Consider the following 18,023-nt stretch of genomic DNA (forward strand, 5'->3'; position numbering starts at 1 on the left):
CGAGAGGGTAACAACGAATTGCACACATAGAAGAATCAGTTGTGGTGCCTTTCATGGGGTGGTCATTCAACGTGGTGTTGTATCGGCCCAACGAGTGCAACACAAGTGCTGATCAAATATCCACAAGACAAATATTGAACCACATAAGGTTTTCCATGGAGGTTCAACTTTCTCTCCTCTCGTCTGTCACCATCGGATGCACCACCTATCATAGAGAAACAAGGTAACGGTACTAAATTGTTAGTACACGTAATGAATAGAAAAATCCGATCGATCTGAATAGAATGTGTCCGTATTAAAGAAAAGCCACCTGCAAGAGAAGAACATTCTCACCACAATATCAAAGAAGAACATAGTCACCGGGCCGATTCCCCTTTGGTGGCCCGAACATGTGTTAGCAAAATTTGGATTTTATAAATTAGACATATTGGAAGTATCATAATTGTTTCACTATGGCATTGAACATAATGATTTCTTCTATATTTGATAATTAGGTTGCTTTTTAGTTCCTACTTCTTAATACCACACCACGAAGGATGACAATATTGCATGGCAACAAGGATTCTGATCAATGCAAGAAAACAAAAGACAATGTGTAACAACTATAATGAAGTCATTGTTGGAGGAAAGGCATGGTTGAAAGGGGTTGGTTCCCTTTAAAAATACGACATTTGACGATGTTAATCCTTGAATAAATATATTGGAGAAAATAAGTGATGCTCCTACTTATTACCCAAATAGTAGATATCATGGTTTACCGTTGAATTAAACAAACTTTGTGAATGACGACCAAAAGCGGCAAGTTTAATGCAATAATGCGATGAATAAGCTCAACCAATTGCAATAGCAAGAAAAGGGCAAAAGGCCAACAATCACAATAACCGTTTGGATATTTGAAGATGGGGATAATACAATCCTAAAGCTGTAAGTTTGTAACTCAAATAATGACACTAATGTGAGGAATGGATATTGGAACTCCAAATATAGACAAAAAATACTAGTCATAATACCAATGATTCAATATTCTCAAGCAACAGGTGCAGACAATTAGTACAATCGTACAATGAAAAAGAAACATATAAAACCACTTGGAAATAAGGAAGCAATGCCTCTTCTACGATAGCACTCCCACCAAATTGATGGTCTTCTCTCTGGAGGCATTTTTGACTCATCAAAATCCTGAGCCACATTTGGAGACTGGTCTGTTGATGATCCTTTACCCCCAAAGAAGTTGATTAGAAAATCAAGTTGATCTTGATGAAGATGCACTAGCATAGGAAGGAATGTGATGGTTAACCTGGATCGAAAAACCAAAACATAGCCATGCTTCAGAAACTTATAATCAGTTCACTCATCTCTTTGGACAACGAGGCTGGAATCTATATTGTACATCCAAAACTATTGTCATGGTTTTCACTAGGTCATATGGTACTCTATTATTGTTGTAAATGGAATCTGAAATCCAATTACACTAGCACATTAAGGCCAAAAGTTGAAGGTCATAAATCATTACTCTTAATCTAGGGCCTTCTAGGATCAAGATTCCAATTAAAATGCTTCAGGTGTTTTAATGATGCAAAACACAAAACAAGTTCAATTACCTTAATCATCGAATGTCATGCATTAAATCCAAGCAACCAATCCAGTTATATACTCCAAACATATGCATAGGAAACTAGAAAGATCTCTTTCATCATTCAAGTAGGCAGTTGTTAAAATAACTTGAGGGCTCATATGCCCCAACCAGTCAATAATGGAAGCACATCTTATCCATGTTCCTTGCCATCAAGAGAATATAGAAGCAGCAAGGTCTCCCACATCATGCAAGTTTAGAGACTTGTTATCAGAAGTAGCACACAATGAACATCTCTACATACCACCATCCAAGGAAAAGCCAATCTAAGCAGCAAGGTCTCCTACAGGATGCAAGTTTAGAGACTGGTTATCAGAAGTAGTACGCAATGAAATCTCTATACACCACCATTCAAGGAAAAACCAATCTTCAGATAATCAGATATTACAAAGATTTCATGATCATTCAAACTACCAACTTATTCACATTAACAGCACCTTCCCACTATCCTATATAGAAAACCTAAAATGGGGGGAAATAAACTTCACAATACCATAAAGAAATGTTCTAGATTGATTGTCGAACATTTACAAGAGAGGAAAGCAAACACTCTGAAATCAGCAAATGCATTGATATGATTAAAATTCATAAAACAGATTTACACTTTCTATTGGTTCAGCAGTCGCTATCCTCTTCTCTTCTTCTTCTTTTCTAACAGGATCAAAGGTTGATTGTCAGCACATCTTCAAACAGAAGTAAAGCATCATGAGGAACTAGGAATTTGCCAGGTGGGGTACTAGAAAAGAAACTTTTGTCATCAATGTGCTCCACATCCAAGCCAATAAACCAAGATCCCAATGAAACATCCTCATTAGCATATTTCTCCAGCACATGCCTGAGAAACAATATACATGGATTATACAATTTCGAGTACAATATAGACATAAACCTGTTCAATAAAGAGAAGTCACCCTTACTGGCTTATAGAGATACAAGTAGAGACAGATCTTTTTAAATCACGTAAGTTGGCTTGTGGCATGGCTGAAATATTTGTTTCTCCCCTCACTAAAATTCCAATACTCAGGTTCATGGTATGTAACTCCCATCTGTTCCATGTGAAGTTCCAGTTAGTAACAGCAGATTAACAGTTTCTGAATGAGAAATCAAGAAAAAAACCCGAGGGGAAAAGAAAAAAAAGAATAAAAAACACAGAGAATTGCACATTGATAACAGTTTCAAGCTACAAGAATATCCCCTTTTCACGAACAAATTCTGCTTCCCTTTTCCTAACAATCATTTCCCTTGTGGAAGTAAGGAGAAGCACTTACTAATGTGTAACAATATGGGAATCACAACAAAACCCGAAACAGCACTACAAAGAATCCCAGTTGGGCTTGTTAGTCATAAATCCAACAACTGCGCACTACACCTAAGCACCAATGTGTTGATGTGGAAAGAGTACCAATAATGCCTGTTACCAAGTGAGCTCATATCACATTCCAATCTTCTTCAAATTCGAGAACTTGAGGCGCCACTTGCTCTTTTGGTTATGCATGACCCTCATTATCCTTGAACAGAGTCAAAACAGTTCCATAGAAAATGAGAATGCGCATTCATGAATACATAGAAAATATTTACCTACTGAAAGCTTCTAGCAAGCACTAATCCAACCAAATTCAGATTTTCCTTTGAGAGGGAAATAGGGAAACATAGATTAATCCAAGCTTCAATCCCACAGCATACGATATAAAGGATGGGTGGGTAAGGGTGAATATATTTCTAGCACTCAAACCCTCCCAAATTAAAGTTTGTTTCTGTAATTGTTTACAAACATTTAGTTATCTTATAAGTGATAATAAGATATCCTAACATATGTTTACAAACATTTAGTTAGATGCATCTAACAAACTTGATGATAAGAACTCTGAACACACGGTGTGAGAGATAATTGCATTCTCAAATGCTTCTTACAATACTATATGATAGTCAAAACATGATTCTAAGAACTCTAAACACACAGTATGAGAGAGAATTGCATTCTCAAATGCTTCTTACAATACTATATGGTAGTCAAAACATGATTCAGTTTTGATAAGTAATTCATTATCCTTCATGAAACCCACATGTAAATCAGTAAATGTATGAAGAGAATTGACTTGTGTTTGTCAAAACCCAACATATCATGGCCTCCATCTTTACGTTTCTTGTTATAACAACCATAAGAAAGGATAAATGAAGAAGTGAAGAACATGGTCAAAAAAGAGAGGATGATTAAAGAACTCAGTAAAAAAAGTATACAAGCCCAAAAACTGCACTCATATAAAGTAATGGAGTACTCACCCCAGTAGACCCAGCTGCAAGGATATTGCTTGTCAACTATATCTATATACTTCCGCATTGCTTCTTCAGGCTGCAAAGCCCCCAAACTCTGCCATGCATTCCTTCCAGAAGTCACCAGAAATTCATTAGCATATCACTCAAGAAAGGTAAAATATTAAAAGGCAATTTAACTACAAAACCAGTCAAACAATCAAATATACAAATAAAGCTTCCTTCTTCCCCATCATGATCAACTCTATCAAGAACACTACTGTGTATATCAATGCATTTGCAAAACACCACCAATCCACAGGAAAAATAACAGGTTCATTGCAACCTGAATACCTTAAATATTTAGCTATCTGGATTGGTATGCCTAAGAATGCTCCAAAAGGGTACATTTCTAATCTGTTATTTTAAAACCTAGAAGTAATCAATAGCACTTAGTTGGGGGGGGGGGGAAGTTCTTAAGAGGTTCTCTTTCCTTTCCTGATTATGCAAAAAAGAAAAGACACACAAATAAAAGAACAATATGAGGAGAAACTTGAGGTGCTATCTGCAGCCAAGTAAATCAAGATCACCCAAGAAAATAAAGGTGTGAAGTCCTAAAACGTTGGTCTGTGCTATACCATTTAAAGAGACCTTGCGTTTTAGTCCTATCACTCATGAATTTGTACAGACTAAAATACCAACTGAAGCCTTTCCTTCCCCCTTAGTGGGTTTGGCAGAGCAGTGGCATCACTAACTAAATAACGGACATGCATTCAACATGGAGATCCTGCAAATATCCAAGGAAGAAGGGCTGAACAGAGAGAATATATATAGGCAGCCCTTTAGTCTCTGTTTTTATTTCTAAATTGACTTCAACAAATATGGCAAAATCCCAAGTTCAAAATTTTGACAGTATCATCTTATTCAAATTATTCCATTCCAAAGCATGATTGAAATGATCAGGCCTCTGTTTTGGACCCAGCACATCATTATAGCTAATATATCAGTAGAAAAGAACAATCAATTATACAAGAGTCGACCCGTCAATCGTGTTCTTGGAGAGATCCAGTTCAGAAAGCTTAGAGGAGTAATTTCCAAACATCTTGCCTGAGATATTGTAAACGGAGAGGTTGATTCCGGTGACCCGTTTAGCACTGCAAGTAATTCCAGGCTAGAAACAAGGGGAAGAATTGTTGTTCCATTTCATATATGGACCACTGTTGAATGGATTGTTACCTTGAAGGAATGTCTTCAGTTCTAATAGTACTTCTTTGTCGCTTTGTAAAGTGCTTGCTGCTACTACCTGACCTGAAGAAGAAAAACCAAAAATCAAAACCTTGCATCTTTTCCCTGTTCTAACGAGCAAATAAACTGAAGTACCAGAGAATTTATTCAGGAAAATTTACATATATCTTCAAAAAAGACAGAAACAGAAAAATGGGAACTTTTTACTAAGAAGATTTGTTGTTTGGGAGGATTACCTGAATAGAATTGATTTAGATAAGAAGTTAGAAGCAATATAGACAAGGCCCAGGTAGGAAATTCCAGAAATCAAGCTGTAGAAAATCAGGACTGATTATAGAATTCAGTGATGGGAAGTGATGGCAACAGAGATTATTGGAGAGTTGTAATCACTGTGGCTTGTAATGTTTACCTAAAATTAAGCTCTCCTATGAAGGATGATAAGAGCAGGAAGAACATTCCCCCTCCAAAAGCAAAAGCTGATTTTGAAACGTCTCTCCACATCACCAAGTCCACTAAAATTGAAAGAACCACTGTGAAATTGATGGTGCTTTTCAAGTAAATAAATAAACATAATCATATCAATTTAGCCGAGAAATTGGTAACTAACCCATGTTCTGCAACTTGTGTGATGTATCCGGAATACTGTCGAACACCTTTGAAGCTGAAGCTGAAGCTGAAGATGCAACTGAGGAGAGACATAATAAAGAATTTAATACTGAAACAATCAGAATCAGGAGTTGAAATCTCTAAAATGGTACAAGAAATAATTTACCAGGTGCTGTTTTTCTGAGAGAAGGATCGATGAGAGGAGGAAATCTAACAGGGCTTTGCTGTTTATTATTCACCCTTGAAAAAATGTGCTTGGGTTTTTCTCGATTCTGATGATGAACTTTCTTCTCTTCATTCACAAATTTCCTGGGTTTCTTCTCTTCATTCGCAACTTTCTTGTTCACATTAACAGAGATAGGTATAGTCATAGGCTTTTCATGAATCTGGAGAACCTTCTTTGTTTCTTCTCCTATTTCTTTAGGTTTTTGTCCTGCAAAGCTGACTTCTTTATCATCATAAATCTTCTTCTCAACCTCAATCTCTAAATTACCCACTTCATCTTCTCTTTCGTACTCACCATCAGCATCGATACCTTCATCATCCGTCAAAATTTTTCGAGGAGAATCAAATGAAACAGAAACATCAAGCTCCTTCCGAGACGCTTCATCGCTTAATCTCTTCAATTCCCATTTCGTCTTCCTTATCTGAGATGGGTTTCTGTCATTCCAAGTTCTCCTCTTCCCAGAGGTTCCATCATTGTGATTCCGCTTCACCCGGTTGTAAAATTGAAGCCCTTTATCCTCACCAACGACTCCTTCTGAATTCTCTGCCCCACTGAACACCTTGATCCCACCATTGACTGCATCGCTCTTCATTCTAATTTCCCAAACAGACCCAGCAACCACAGAATTTTTAGCTGCTGGTCTTCGTTTAATAAAATCCATCTCTGTTTCTTCACTCTCTCGCTATGATTTGCTTCTTTGCTAAGTTTGCATCAGACGATTATGCAAATTTTCTCCTTCGAAGAACACCCAAAAGACCCAGAGCACAGACTTCTCTTCTCTCCCTCTCTTTCTCTCTGAGATAAGCAACATGCAGATGAAGGAAGCTAAATTTAGGGGAGAAAATGGGGGAGAGCGAAAACGTGGGGAAAGACCGTCTAAATTTCTCAATTTCTTCTTCTTTTCTGAGAAATCCTCAACTGGAAACAGCCTGTTGGGACGCGCCATGAATAATACTGAGAGTCAGCCTGTTGGGATCGCCTTGTGCTTCCTCCTCTTCTTCTCCAGATTGCCTTGTGCTTCCTCCTCTTCCTCCTCTTCTTCCTCTTCTTCCTCTTCTTCTCCAGATTCGTCGGACCTCGAAATCGAAATCACGAAATGAGGGTTGGGCGGTTTCAGATTGGGTTTTGTGTTTTTCAAAATATTTTGAAAATCTCAGTGGTTTTTGAATTCGTATCTACGTATTTGACACAGGTATAAAACGCTTGATCGAACCGCCCAACTCGGACCGCCTAATACCACTTGGACCGAACCGTCAGCAAAAACCAAGTAATATAGGTGGGTTTATCATTTTTTAATGGAAATATGCTGCGAGCCGTCCGATTAGATCGGACGGCTCGCTCCACCGTAGTGCGCATTAATTACGCACTACAGAAGCAAAATTGCTTTTTGGACCGGCCAGTAGAGGCCTCCTGGGGGGGGGGGGGGGAGACCGAGGAAACAAGAGGGGGGGGGGGGGGGGGGGGTGTGTTTGGGGGGGGGAGAAAGAGAGGGGGGGGGGGGAGGAGGGGGGTGTGTTTTTTTTTTTTTTTTTTTTTTTTGTGGTGGGGGGGGGGGGGGAAAAAAAAAAAGAGGGGGGGGGGGGCTCCTGTGCCGTATATTTCCTCTTCTCTTCGATGTTGTTAATAGATTTACCAGCAGAAGAACTAAGTGGGATAACCGTGTTTTGCCTTTCTTTTAGTTCTTCTGCTTGTTAAATCTATTGCTACCGAAACTCCTCAAGTCCCAGTTCAGGAATCTTGATGAGGCATTGCTTTTCTCTGGCGCCATGATCTGTAAGCAAGCTTTTCCATCGATTCTGAATTTCAACGATCTTTTACCTGACACTATTAAATGAAATAGTATCCCAGTGTTCATTCACTGTTTAAACGAATGGACTCCTTAGGAATTCAACCCAATTTGTCCACTCTGAACGTTTTTCATCAATTGTCTATCATCTGATTTTGGTTTTTCAATAATGAGAGCATCTCGTGGTTATGAACCAAATGTTGTTACTTTTAAGTACTTCTATTAGGGGACTTTGTCCAAATAATGAAATCGGCCATGCCCTTGGGAGGTTTTCCACAAAATGGTGGAGTTAGGTTACCCATGCGATGAAGTCACATGGAACAGTAATTAATGGGCTTTGCAAGAGTTGAATGCTGTTAAGGCCATTGTGTTTTTCAGGGAGAAAGATCAGAATAGTTGGTGTAATCCAAATTTAGTCTCATATAGGATGATCATTGACGGTCTCTGCAAAGAGGGCTTGTAAGTGGCCATGAGCTTCGTCATGGAAATGAAGGATAGAGGCTTATAACCTAGTGTTGTTACTTACAACTCTGTGATTCATGTTCTGTGTAATATTAGGCAATGGAAAGAAGTTGCAACCTTATTTGATTAAATGATGAATCATGGAATCAAACCAAATAAACTAACATTTAGCATAATGATAGATGGTCTTTACAAAGGAGGGAGGTTGGAGGAAGTATGTGCCATGTTAAATTTAATGCTTCGAGAAGGTGTTGTGCTAGGTTGCTTTTCTTACAATTCCTTTATTCATGGTACATGCAATTCAGGCCAGTGGGAAGAGGCCAACCACTTGTTCCATCAGATGTTGGAAGCGAAAATTTCTCTAGAGGTGGTTACCTTTAATATATTGGTTTCTTTGTAAGGAAAAGCCAAAGAAGCTCATGAGCTCTTCTGTTTAATGATTCAGAAAGGTGTGGAGCCCAGTTTACACATGCAATGCATTGATGGATATTGTTTACTAGGTCAAATGTATAAGGCAATGGAGTTCTTCACTTCCATGATGAGTCAGGATTATACGCCTAACTGCATTACGTATACTACACTAATTAACAGCTATTGCAAGTCCAAGAAGATGAATGAAGGCTACCAGCTATTTAAAGAAATGCCTAGCAAGTGCATGATTGTTGGCCCTATTACTTATGCTATTCTTATTCAAGGATTTTCTCTTGCAGGCCAAGTTGGTCATGCATTGAAGGGTTTCAAAGAAATGCGAGTTCAGGGGCATAGCCGAGATGTATACACCTACATGATGAGAGGGCCATGCAAAAGAAAGCGTATCAACAATGCACTGGAATTGTTTCATGAAATAGGTACAAAATATTTTGGTATTCATATTTGCACTACATTCTTGATGGAATGTGGGAGCCATGTATGCATATGGAGGCAGAAGAATTTTTCAACTTCATCTCTTCCAAATGTTTGAAGCCGAATAGTATCAACATACTACACAATGATCAAAGGACTTTGCAAAGAGGACTTGTTGAGCAAAGCTTGGGATTTGTTCATGAAATTGGAGAGTTTAGGCCCTTTTAAGTTAGAGATGTAGCCAAGATTCCCCTTTTTCATTTCTTTCTATCCTGTCTTTCTCTTTTGTTATTCTATTATTTTCTTGTGCTTTAACGAGCCCGTAGAAAAACCCCAGATCTATCTAATTGACAAGGTTCAAAGATAGGGTGGGCCATTGATAAATAATTCGATTCTGAACCACCATGCAGATGGAAATAGGACGTCCTCTGGATGATGTGATTTCTAATGTCTTGGTTCATGGATTTCTTCAAAGGAAAGAGATGAACAAGGCATTTGAGCTTTTGAATGAAATGTCTCAGTGAGGTTTTCTACCAGTTGTGCAGACTCTATCTTTGATAGTGAATTTGCTTGCAGATAGGGATCTCAATCTGAATGTTTTGATAGACTCCTCAAATTTGTGCCAAATAGAATAGATAATGTGTTGTTTCTTTGCCCATTTGGTTTGTTAATATGGAGCACTGGAACTGTAATTTCTTTTCAGTATACCAGGTGTATGAGGAATTTCATCACTATTGTATGGTTGGATGTTAATGATCTCCTCCAACATGATGTATTCTCCTTTGGATCAGGCAGTGATATTTGTTTTGGAAACACTGATCAAGCAATTCAGTTTCCTACTGCATTTTGTGAGTTTTATTTTCAAATTTTCTCATCCTTAAGGCTTCTTAGCCGATTTGTATTTGGGAATCTATCTGCTTTGAAATAGGCTTCAATTGTTAGGCATCCTCTCTTTGAATGAACCAAATCCTTGTTAAGTGAACCTGCCCTCTTCTTGTGTCCTGTTTGTGCAAAAGGCTTGCCAAACATCTTTTCTTCAGCATCAGTACTTTCCCCATGCATAAGAGGTTTCTGTTTCTGTGTCTGGCGATTTCTGTTGTAAATAAAGGAGCAGCATGCTGTCAGCAGTAGGTGATTGACAACATTTGCACTCTTGTGGAGAAGCATGCTGCTGTGGTGATTCAGGTACAGACTCTAGGGGGCTTCCTAGGCTGATTGGTGATGAAGCTGACTTAGGCTTGGTGGTTATGCCAACTCTTATTTCCCTTATATCATTCTTTCGTCTTCTCTCTCTCTCTTCTTTTTGCTGTTCGGTTAATTTCCTTTGACTTCTTTCTCTTTTCATGGTCATTTTTTAGGTACTTATTCTCTTTGCTATCTACATCATAGTTATTTATCACTCAATTTCTGTTAGGTTGATTTTCTGTGTTCCTTCTCCTACGGTTTCTGGTTTCAGCCTATTCTAAAGTTATATTTTTCATATTGTTTCTCCCAATCCAGCTACTGTATTGTATGTACTTCAACTTTTATATTATCTTCTTTTTCTACCCTTTACCTTTGACCACAATTCACTAGGTATTTATCCTTTAGACCTTGAGTTATTGCTTACATCTTGAGTTTAGGGTTTATATTTTCTGTATTGCCTTGTTTCTTATAATTCCACCATTGGTTTCCCTTGGTGTTTTAAGCACCTAATCTACCTATTAGGCAGCCCCATCAGATGAATGAATTCGGAGGTATGACCCTATACAGTTTCTGCTAAATTTTTTCAGTGTTCTTTCTGTGGTTACGGTATTCTCTGGTGGTTTTCTGATGTTGGGTTTTCTTTGCCTTGCGACCCCATAGAAGATTCAAATAGTTTATAATCTGATGGTAATTAAGAAGGAACTGGGTTATTCCAGATTTGGAAATCCTGGGTCTGAGTAGCCAAAATTCTGAGTTATAGTTTATGCAGCTTGGAGACGAAACTGCATAGCGGTGTGGGTGGGGGCTGAAGGTTTGGGAACAAAAGTAACCTTTTCTTCTAAGTTATTGAAGTGCTTAGAAACTCATTAAATAGAGGAAATTAGTATTTGGTTGATCCCATCTATTTGCATCTCTTGAAGTAAATCAAGAGCTGGATCCAAATTCCCAGATGTGCATTGCAGAAGACCGTATATATTTGAAGAAAACCCCTTTCTGTCCATCTGTTTCAAGAATTGACATTGACCTTTGCTTCTCAATTTAAAAGCCCTAAAGGTAGGGTCTGAGAGTGAGAATTGGGGATTCAGTACCGATTTTGGAGAGCTCGTGGAGGGTTAACAATGGAGATGATGAAGTGGGAATTTGGAAAAGCTAGCAAATGAAAAGAGAAAGAAAAAAGTAAGATAAGTGGAGATGAGAGATGGTTAAGCAACGGGCATTCTTTCTAATTTGTGAGAGTTTATACTCTTCTTTTTAAATTTTGCTAGAGCAACGGTATGATTTTGTTTGAATTTGACCATTTGAGTGATAAGCCCAAGTTGCTTTGAATCTTCATGCTGGACTACTCCCTTCGAATTCTGATATATGGTTAATGTTTTTGTGTTCCACGTAGGCTAATTCCTCCATATATTAAAATTTGAGTAATTACATTTTCTGTTTTGCAGGAAAGGATATGCATTGGAAGTAGTGGGGACACTCCTAGACAAGCTTATGAATCTGACTTACCTCACCAATATGTATGGATACACTTTTACTCATAATTTGTTGTTCTTGCTGTCTTTGAGCCTGGATCAGCTGCCCATATACACAGAGATATAGGCAAGGACAACTTTCCATCTTTCATGAAGGTATGGGATCCTTCTCCAAGGTGTAACAGTCATATCATACGAATGGTTTAGATCCTGTCCCCACCTATACCCTTGTGAGTGAAACCTGAACTCAGTTTCCAACTATAGTTTCAATTCTCTTCCTATATTTTTGTCCTTGATTTGGGTACAGCAATAGAAACAATGCAATGGTCATGATATATATGGCTTGGGACATTTAGCGATTATCAGTATTGTTTCAGAATGACACCAAGTCGTATAGATGGTGTTGGTATCTGTTGAGTATTAAATGGTCTAAAGTTGAACTCCAAGTAATGTAAACCAAGAAGGTGAATGACTGATGTTACTCCAAGTAATGTAAACCAAGAAGAGGAGAGTTGGGGGAAGGCTTAGAGCTGGGTTGGGGGCTGGAACCAGGTCACTTTCGGTTCTTCAGGGAGTATGTGAAGAAGGGTTGCTGCTGCTGACTGTTGTTGGAGAAGAATTACTGAAGAAGATGGACACACAAAGCTGCTGCAGGGTTTCCCTCCTTGGAAACACTACACTAACCTAGTCAAATCTCCTTGGCTATAACTCTCAGAAATTTGTTGATTTCAAAGCTGATCTAATACAATCCAGTGTCTTGAATTTATTGCCAAAAAGTTAGAAATTCAAGTAGAACTTGATACTAGGGAGCTCTACTCTAGAAAGACCTAGAATTTTGACTCTATCTCAGATTCCTACTCAACTAATTACAGTTTGAAATTCAAATAATAAAAATATCATGAGCTCCTCCGCCTTGGATTAGTCGAGATGTCTGTAATCTGGTCCAAACTGATGGGAGACCAAACAATTTACTAGTGTAAATTAAAGCAACAACCACAGCGATAATGGATTAAGTATTCAACAAACAAACCACCACAAACATACAAAAAATTTTAACGTGGAAAAACCCGCAAGGGAAAAAACCACGGGACCGTTATCGGAGTCCACCCAAATTTCCACTATCACCAAATGATAATAATAATGGGTTACAATCAACATCCCATCTCTAGATAACATTAGAGGAACACAAACGGGATCGTTATCGGAGTCCACCCAAATTTCCACTATCACCAAATGATAATAATAATGGGTTACAATCAACATCCCATCTCTAGATAACATTAGAGGAACACAAAGTCATAACCAAAAGAGGCTTCCATGAACTGTGGGGAGAAGTCACCAAAGAGGCTTCCATGAACTGTGGTAGAATGATATACTCTGGCTGTTGGATATGAAGAGCTAGGTACCACAACCATTCCCTTCAAATTTCACCTCATTCCGGCAACGTTTCACTGTTGGATTCGTTGGAGAAAATAAAAAATACCACTTCTTCTTCCTCTCGTTTCTGCTCTCTCTCTCTTGGTTCCGCGTGTGTTTTAGTTTGTGCGCCTAGAGTTCAATTCCAAACCTTATTTTGCTTTTTGATTCTACTTAAAACATGGGCCCCACAATGTTTAAATGGGCCGGACCCAACAAATCTCCCCCTCCGTGCCCATGAGGGAGGAAACCACAAGTTGATTCCTTACTTGGAATCCATGTGTGCAAGCTCCTTGCACACCTCAAACTTCTCTCGAGTAACGATCTTTGTTGATATATCAGAGGCATTCTTATCAGTGTGAATTTTCACAATCTTCAACAACTCATCTTCCACCACATCATGCAACCAATGATATCTTACATCAATGTGCTTTGTGCGAGAGTGATGTGTAAAGTTCTTGCTTAAGTCTATAGCACTCTGACTGTCACAATATACTACATACTTGTCTTGCTTCAAACCCAATTCTTGGAGAAATCTTTTCAAGCACAACATTTCTTTCCTTGCTTCTGCAGTGACGGTGTATTCAGCCTCATTCGTAGACAAAGTTTGGACTGCCAAGAGACAGTTCCCCATGCAAAAGTAAACAAATACCCAGAAGTTGACTTTCTACAATCAAGGTCACCCCGTTATGTCAGAATCAGTATACCCTTCCAAGATTGGATCTAAACCTTTAAAACATAAACACAATTTGGAACTTCCTCTCAAATATCTAAATATCCATTTCATAGCTTCCCAATGATCTCTCCTTGGATTGTCAAGAAATCTGCTCACAACACTAACTGCCTGTGTCTGGTCTAGTGTAGACCATGGCATAAATAAGACTACCAACTGCAGATGAGTAAGGAATACCTAGCATTGCTTCTCTTTCTTGACTGGTAGATGAACATGACTGCTTACTCAGTTTAAAGTGACTGGCGGCGTGCTTATAGGCTCAACACACTGCATGTTGAATCTTTTAAGCACCCGTTCAACATATTTTTCTTGTGACAACCATAGCTTTCTAGCCTTCCTGTCACGAACAATCTACATGCCCAATATTTGTCTGGTTGACCCTAAGCCCTTCATATCAAAGGACTTGAACAGCTGTTCTTTCAACTTCTTAATCATATCTGCATATTGCCTAATGATCAACATGTCATCAACATAAAGGAGAAGAACAATGAACATGCCATTTGGAAATTTTCTAAGATATACATAATGATCTGCTTGAGTCCTCTTATATCCAATAGCCACCATAAGTAAGTCAAACTTCTTGTACCACTGCTTTGGTGCCTGCTTCAGTCCATAAAGACTCTTTTTTAACTTGCATACTAAGTGCTCATTCCCTTTGACTTCAAACCCTTCTGGTTACATCATATAAATTTCTTCATTCAAGTCACCATGAAGAAATGCATTTTTCACATCTAATTGCTCAAGATCCATGCTAGTTGCTAAACCCAAAATGACTCGAATGGATGTCAATTTTACAACTGGAGAGAAGATCTCATCAAAGTCAATGCCCTTCTTCTGTCCGAACCCTTTCACCACCAAACGAGCCTTTATCTTGTATACTCATTTGCTTCACTAGCTTCCTTGATGCATCTCTCTTAATCTTGTATACCCATTTGTTCTTTAATGCTTTTCTGCCTTTAGGAAGTATTACCAACTCATAAGTATGGTTCTTATGCAAAGAACTCATTTCTTCTTGCATAGCTTTCATCCATCTAATTTTATCACTGTGGATCACTGCTTCCTGAAAGCTTTCGTGCTCCCCCTCATCAGTAAGAAGAATATACTCAGAACTGGGATACCTTTGTGTTGATCTACGATCTCTTGTGGAAAGCTTCATTTGAGATTCTACAACCTCTTCTTGTGGGGGCTGCACCCCCTGCTCAATATCTTCATCCTCCATAGAATCATTAGTCACAATCTCTGGATCATTAAGGTCAACAGATTCATGAGTAGGGTCTCCTCCTGGAACGGATGTGGGATCAAACATAACATTCTCAACATGAGGAGGCTTCTTAGACTTCTCAAAGTGTGTAATATTTTCAGCTTCATGAAATATTACAACTGTACTTTTGAAAGTCTTCTTCTTTTCTGGATCCCATAATCTGAACCCAAACTCTTCATCTCCATATCCTAAGAATATGCAAGGAACTGCCTTGTCATTAAGCTTTGATCTTTGCTTATTTGGTATATGTGCAAATGCCTTGCAACCAAACACTTACAAATGAGAGTAGGAGGCATCCTTCCCTCTCCACACTCTTTCTGGAATATTAGACTCTAAAGGAGCTAATGGAGACCTGTTCATCAGATAACAAAAAGTGCTGGCTGCTTCTCCCCAAAATGGTTTTGGCAACATAACCATCTTTAACATGCGTCTCATTTTCTCAACAATGGTCTGATTGTATCTTTTTGCTATCCCATGATGTTGAGGGGTTCCAAAAACTGTTTTCTCATGTCTGATGCCATACCTAGAACAATAGCTCTTGAACTCTTTTGATGTGTACTCTCCTCTATTATCAATGCAGAGACACTTAAAATTTTTTCTTGTTTCTCTTTTGGCCATGACATGGAACTGCTGAAAATAATGAAATGCTTGGTCTTTGGATTTCAACAAAAACAAGCACACCTTTTGTGATGCATCATCAATGAGAGTAATAAAATAGCTATTACCTCCTAATGATGGAACCTTAATTGGATCACAAATATTAGAATGTACCAATTCTAATAAATTTGATATTCTACTTTGATGCTTTTGAAATGAAACTCTATGTTATTTACCAAATAAACAATAATCACAAGGATTTAAAAACATATCTTTGGCAAAAGGAATCAATGACTTCTTTGTTAGAACCTGCAGCTCCTTGTCACTCATGTGACCCAATCTTCTATGCCATAGATCAGGTAAGGAATCATCCTTTGCTGCATTCAATCCACCTTCACATATTCTCTCTTGTGTTGTACAAAGAGCATCAAACATCTCCTCCAACAACCACCAATGACCCCTTGGTGAGCTTCCATCTTTTATTACTGAAGGTACTCTAAAATCCTTTTCTATCCAAGGCAATCCCCGAGATCAAATTGAGATGCAAATCAGAACATGCTGTACATCTTCCAAAGTGAGTGTGTAGCCCATGTTTGTCACTATACAAACATCACCAATACCCATAATATTGCAGGCACTAGTGTTCCCTATCAGTTCCAAAGTCTCCTGCTTTGTATTTAGTGAAGGACTCTCTAATAGGAGTTGCATGATAAGAAGCTCCTGTGTCATTAATCCACTCAACCTGATGAGACACATGCAAACATTGATCTTTACTAAAAGGAAGAAGAACTAAAGCATCATTAGATGCTATAGAGGCGGTGTTATTATCATCATCTTTCTTCTGTCTGCTCTCTTCATTTTGCTCTCTTTTCCAAATTCTGCAATTTATTTTCATATGCCCCTCTTTGCCACAATGGTAACACTTGAATTTTTCTCAAGATTTTGATCTGTCTTTTGATTTACCATAACTTTTGGCTTTATCACGACCTTTGTTAAACTTGTCTTTGCTCCTCCCCCTGTTCTTTGTGACAAGTGCTTGTGCATCATTTGAACCCATAGACTTCCTTCTTATCTCTTTATTCAATAATGCACTGGTAACCATGCTCATTGATAGTTTACCCTCTGGATCAGAATTGCTTACTGATACAACCAAAGTCTCCCAAGATCTGGTAAGGAACTCAATAACAATAAAGCTTGCAACTCATTTTCAAGCTTCATCCTCATTGTATTCAGCTGATTCACTATACTTTGATATTCATTTAAGTGGTCAGTAACTGAAGTATTTTCCTTCAACTTCATGTTAACAAGCTTTCTCATTAGAAAAGCTTTATTCCTAGCTGTTTTCCTCTCATAGAGACTCGCTAACTTCTTCCAAAGTTCTTCTACCGATGTCTCATTTGCAATATGATGGAAAACACTAATGTCCAACTACTGTCGAATCGTGCCAACAATTTTCCTATTTAATTTGGTCCACTCAGCTTCAGACATATCAGATGGTCGATTAATATCACCTTCAACAAGTTCATATAAATCTCTACAAAATAAGAGATCTTCCATCATAGGCTTCCAAATCAACCAATTTGATCCATTAAGTTTAACCATAGTATTTGAGGTACTTTCCGTTTTAATTTACACAACTATCAACCAACTCTGATACCACTTTGATGGGAGACCAAACAATATGCTAGTGTAAATTAAAGCAACAACCACAACAATAATGGATCAAGTATTCAACAAACAAACCACCACAGACACAAAAAATTTTTAACGTGGAAAAACCCGCAAGGGAAAAAACCACGGACCGTTATCGGAGTCCACCCATACTTCCACTATCACCAAATGATAATAATAATGGGTATACAATCAACATCCCATCTCTAGATAATACTAGAAGAACACAAAATCACAACCACATCATCAAAGAAATGGAAACCAGAGAGAATGGAGAGAAGTCACCAGAGAGGCTTATCATGAACTGTGGTAGAATGATATTCTGACCGTTGGATATGAAGAGCTAGGTGCCACGACCATTCCCTTCAAATTTCACCTCATTTCGGCAACGTTTTACCGTCGGATTCGTCGGAGAAAACAAAAAATACCTCTTCTTCCTCTCGTTTCTGCTCTCTCTCTCCTGGTTCTGTGTGTGTTTCAGTTTATGCGGCTACAGTTCAATTCCAAAAAACCCGATTTTGCTTTTTGATTCTACTAAGATTAAATGGGCCAGACCCAACACAAACACCTTAGTTCCAAAACAAAAAATAAAAGATCTAAATTTGCAAAATTAACCAATCCGGCCTGATACTCTAATACT

At 38.3% G+C, this 18,023-nt stretch overlaps 1 protein-coding gene and 1 pseudogene across 13 annotated transcripts; one reads left to right on the forward strand and one right to left on the reverse strand.

Annotated features, from left to right (window-relative positions):
- Window positions 1-1,183: 1,183 nt before the first annotated feature.
- On the reverse strand, window positions 1,184-7,158 carry LOC149018932 (uncharacterized). Of its 13 annotated transcripts, XM_089153049.1 has the most exons (9): window positions 5,901-7,158; window positions 5,736-5,813; window positions 5,538-5,658; window positions 5,365-5,439; window positions 5,120-5,191; window positions 3,036-4,014; window positions 2,902-2,945; window positions 2,551-2,679; window positions 1,373-2,468 (listed from the first exon to the last, which is right to left on the reverse strand). In XM_089153049.1, exons 1-6 carry the CDS (start codon window positions 6,619-6,621, stop codon window positions 3,684-3,686), a joined length of 1,398 nt encoding a protein of 465 aa, XP_089009175.1. In that variant the 5' UTR covers window positions 6,622-7,158; the 3' UTR covers window positions 1,373-2,468; window positions 2,551-2,679; window positions 2,902-2,945; window positions 3,036-3,683. The 13 variants fall into 13 exon arrangements, with proteins under 13 accessions (XP_089009178.1, XP_089009171.1, XP_089009175.1 ...); XM_089153052.1 differs by adding an exon at window positions 1,184-1,297 and having other exon boundaries at window positions 2,236-2,468; window positions 2,551-4,014; XM_089153045.1 differs by adding an exon at window positions 1,184-1,297 and having other exon boundaries at window positions 1,602-2,468; window positions 2,551-4,014.
- Window positions 6,770-11,672, forward strand: LOC149018933 (uncharacterized; annotated as a pseudogene).
- The last annotated feature ends 6,351 nt before the right edge of the window (window positions 11,673-18,023 follow it).

Source organism: Hakea prostrata, chromosome 4 (assembly GCF_041222555.1).
Source record: "Hakea prostrata isolate BN-2017 chromosome 4, UWA_Hpros_2, whole genome shotgun sequence".
Lineage (NCBI taxonomy): Eukaryota > Viridiplantae > Streptophyta > Magnoliopsida > Proteales > Proteaceae > Hakea > Hakea prostrata.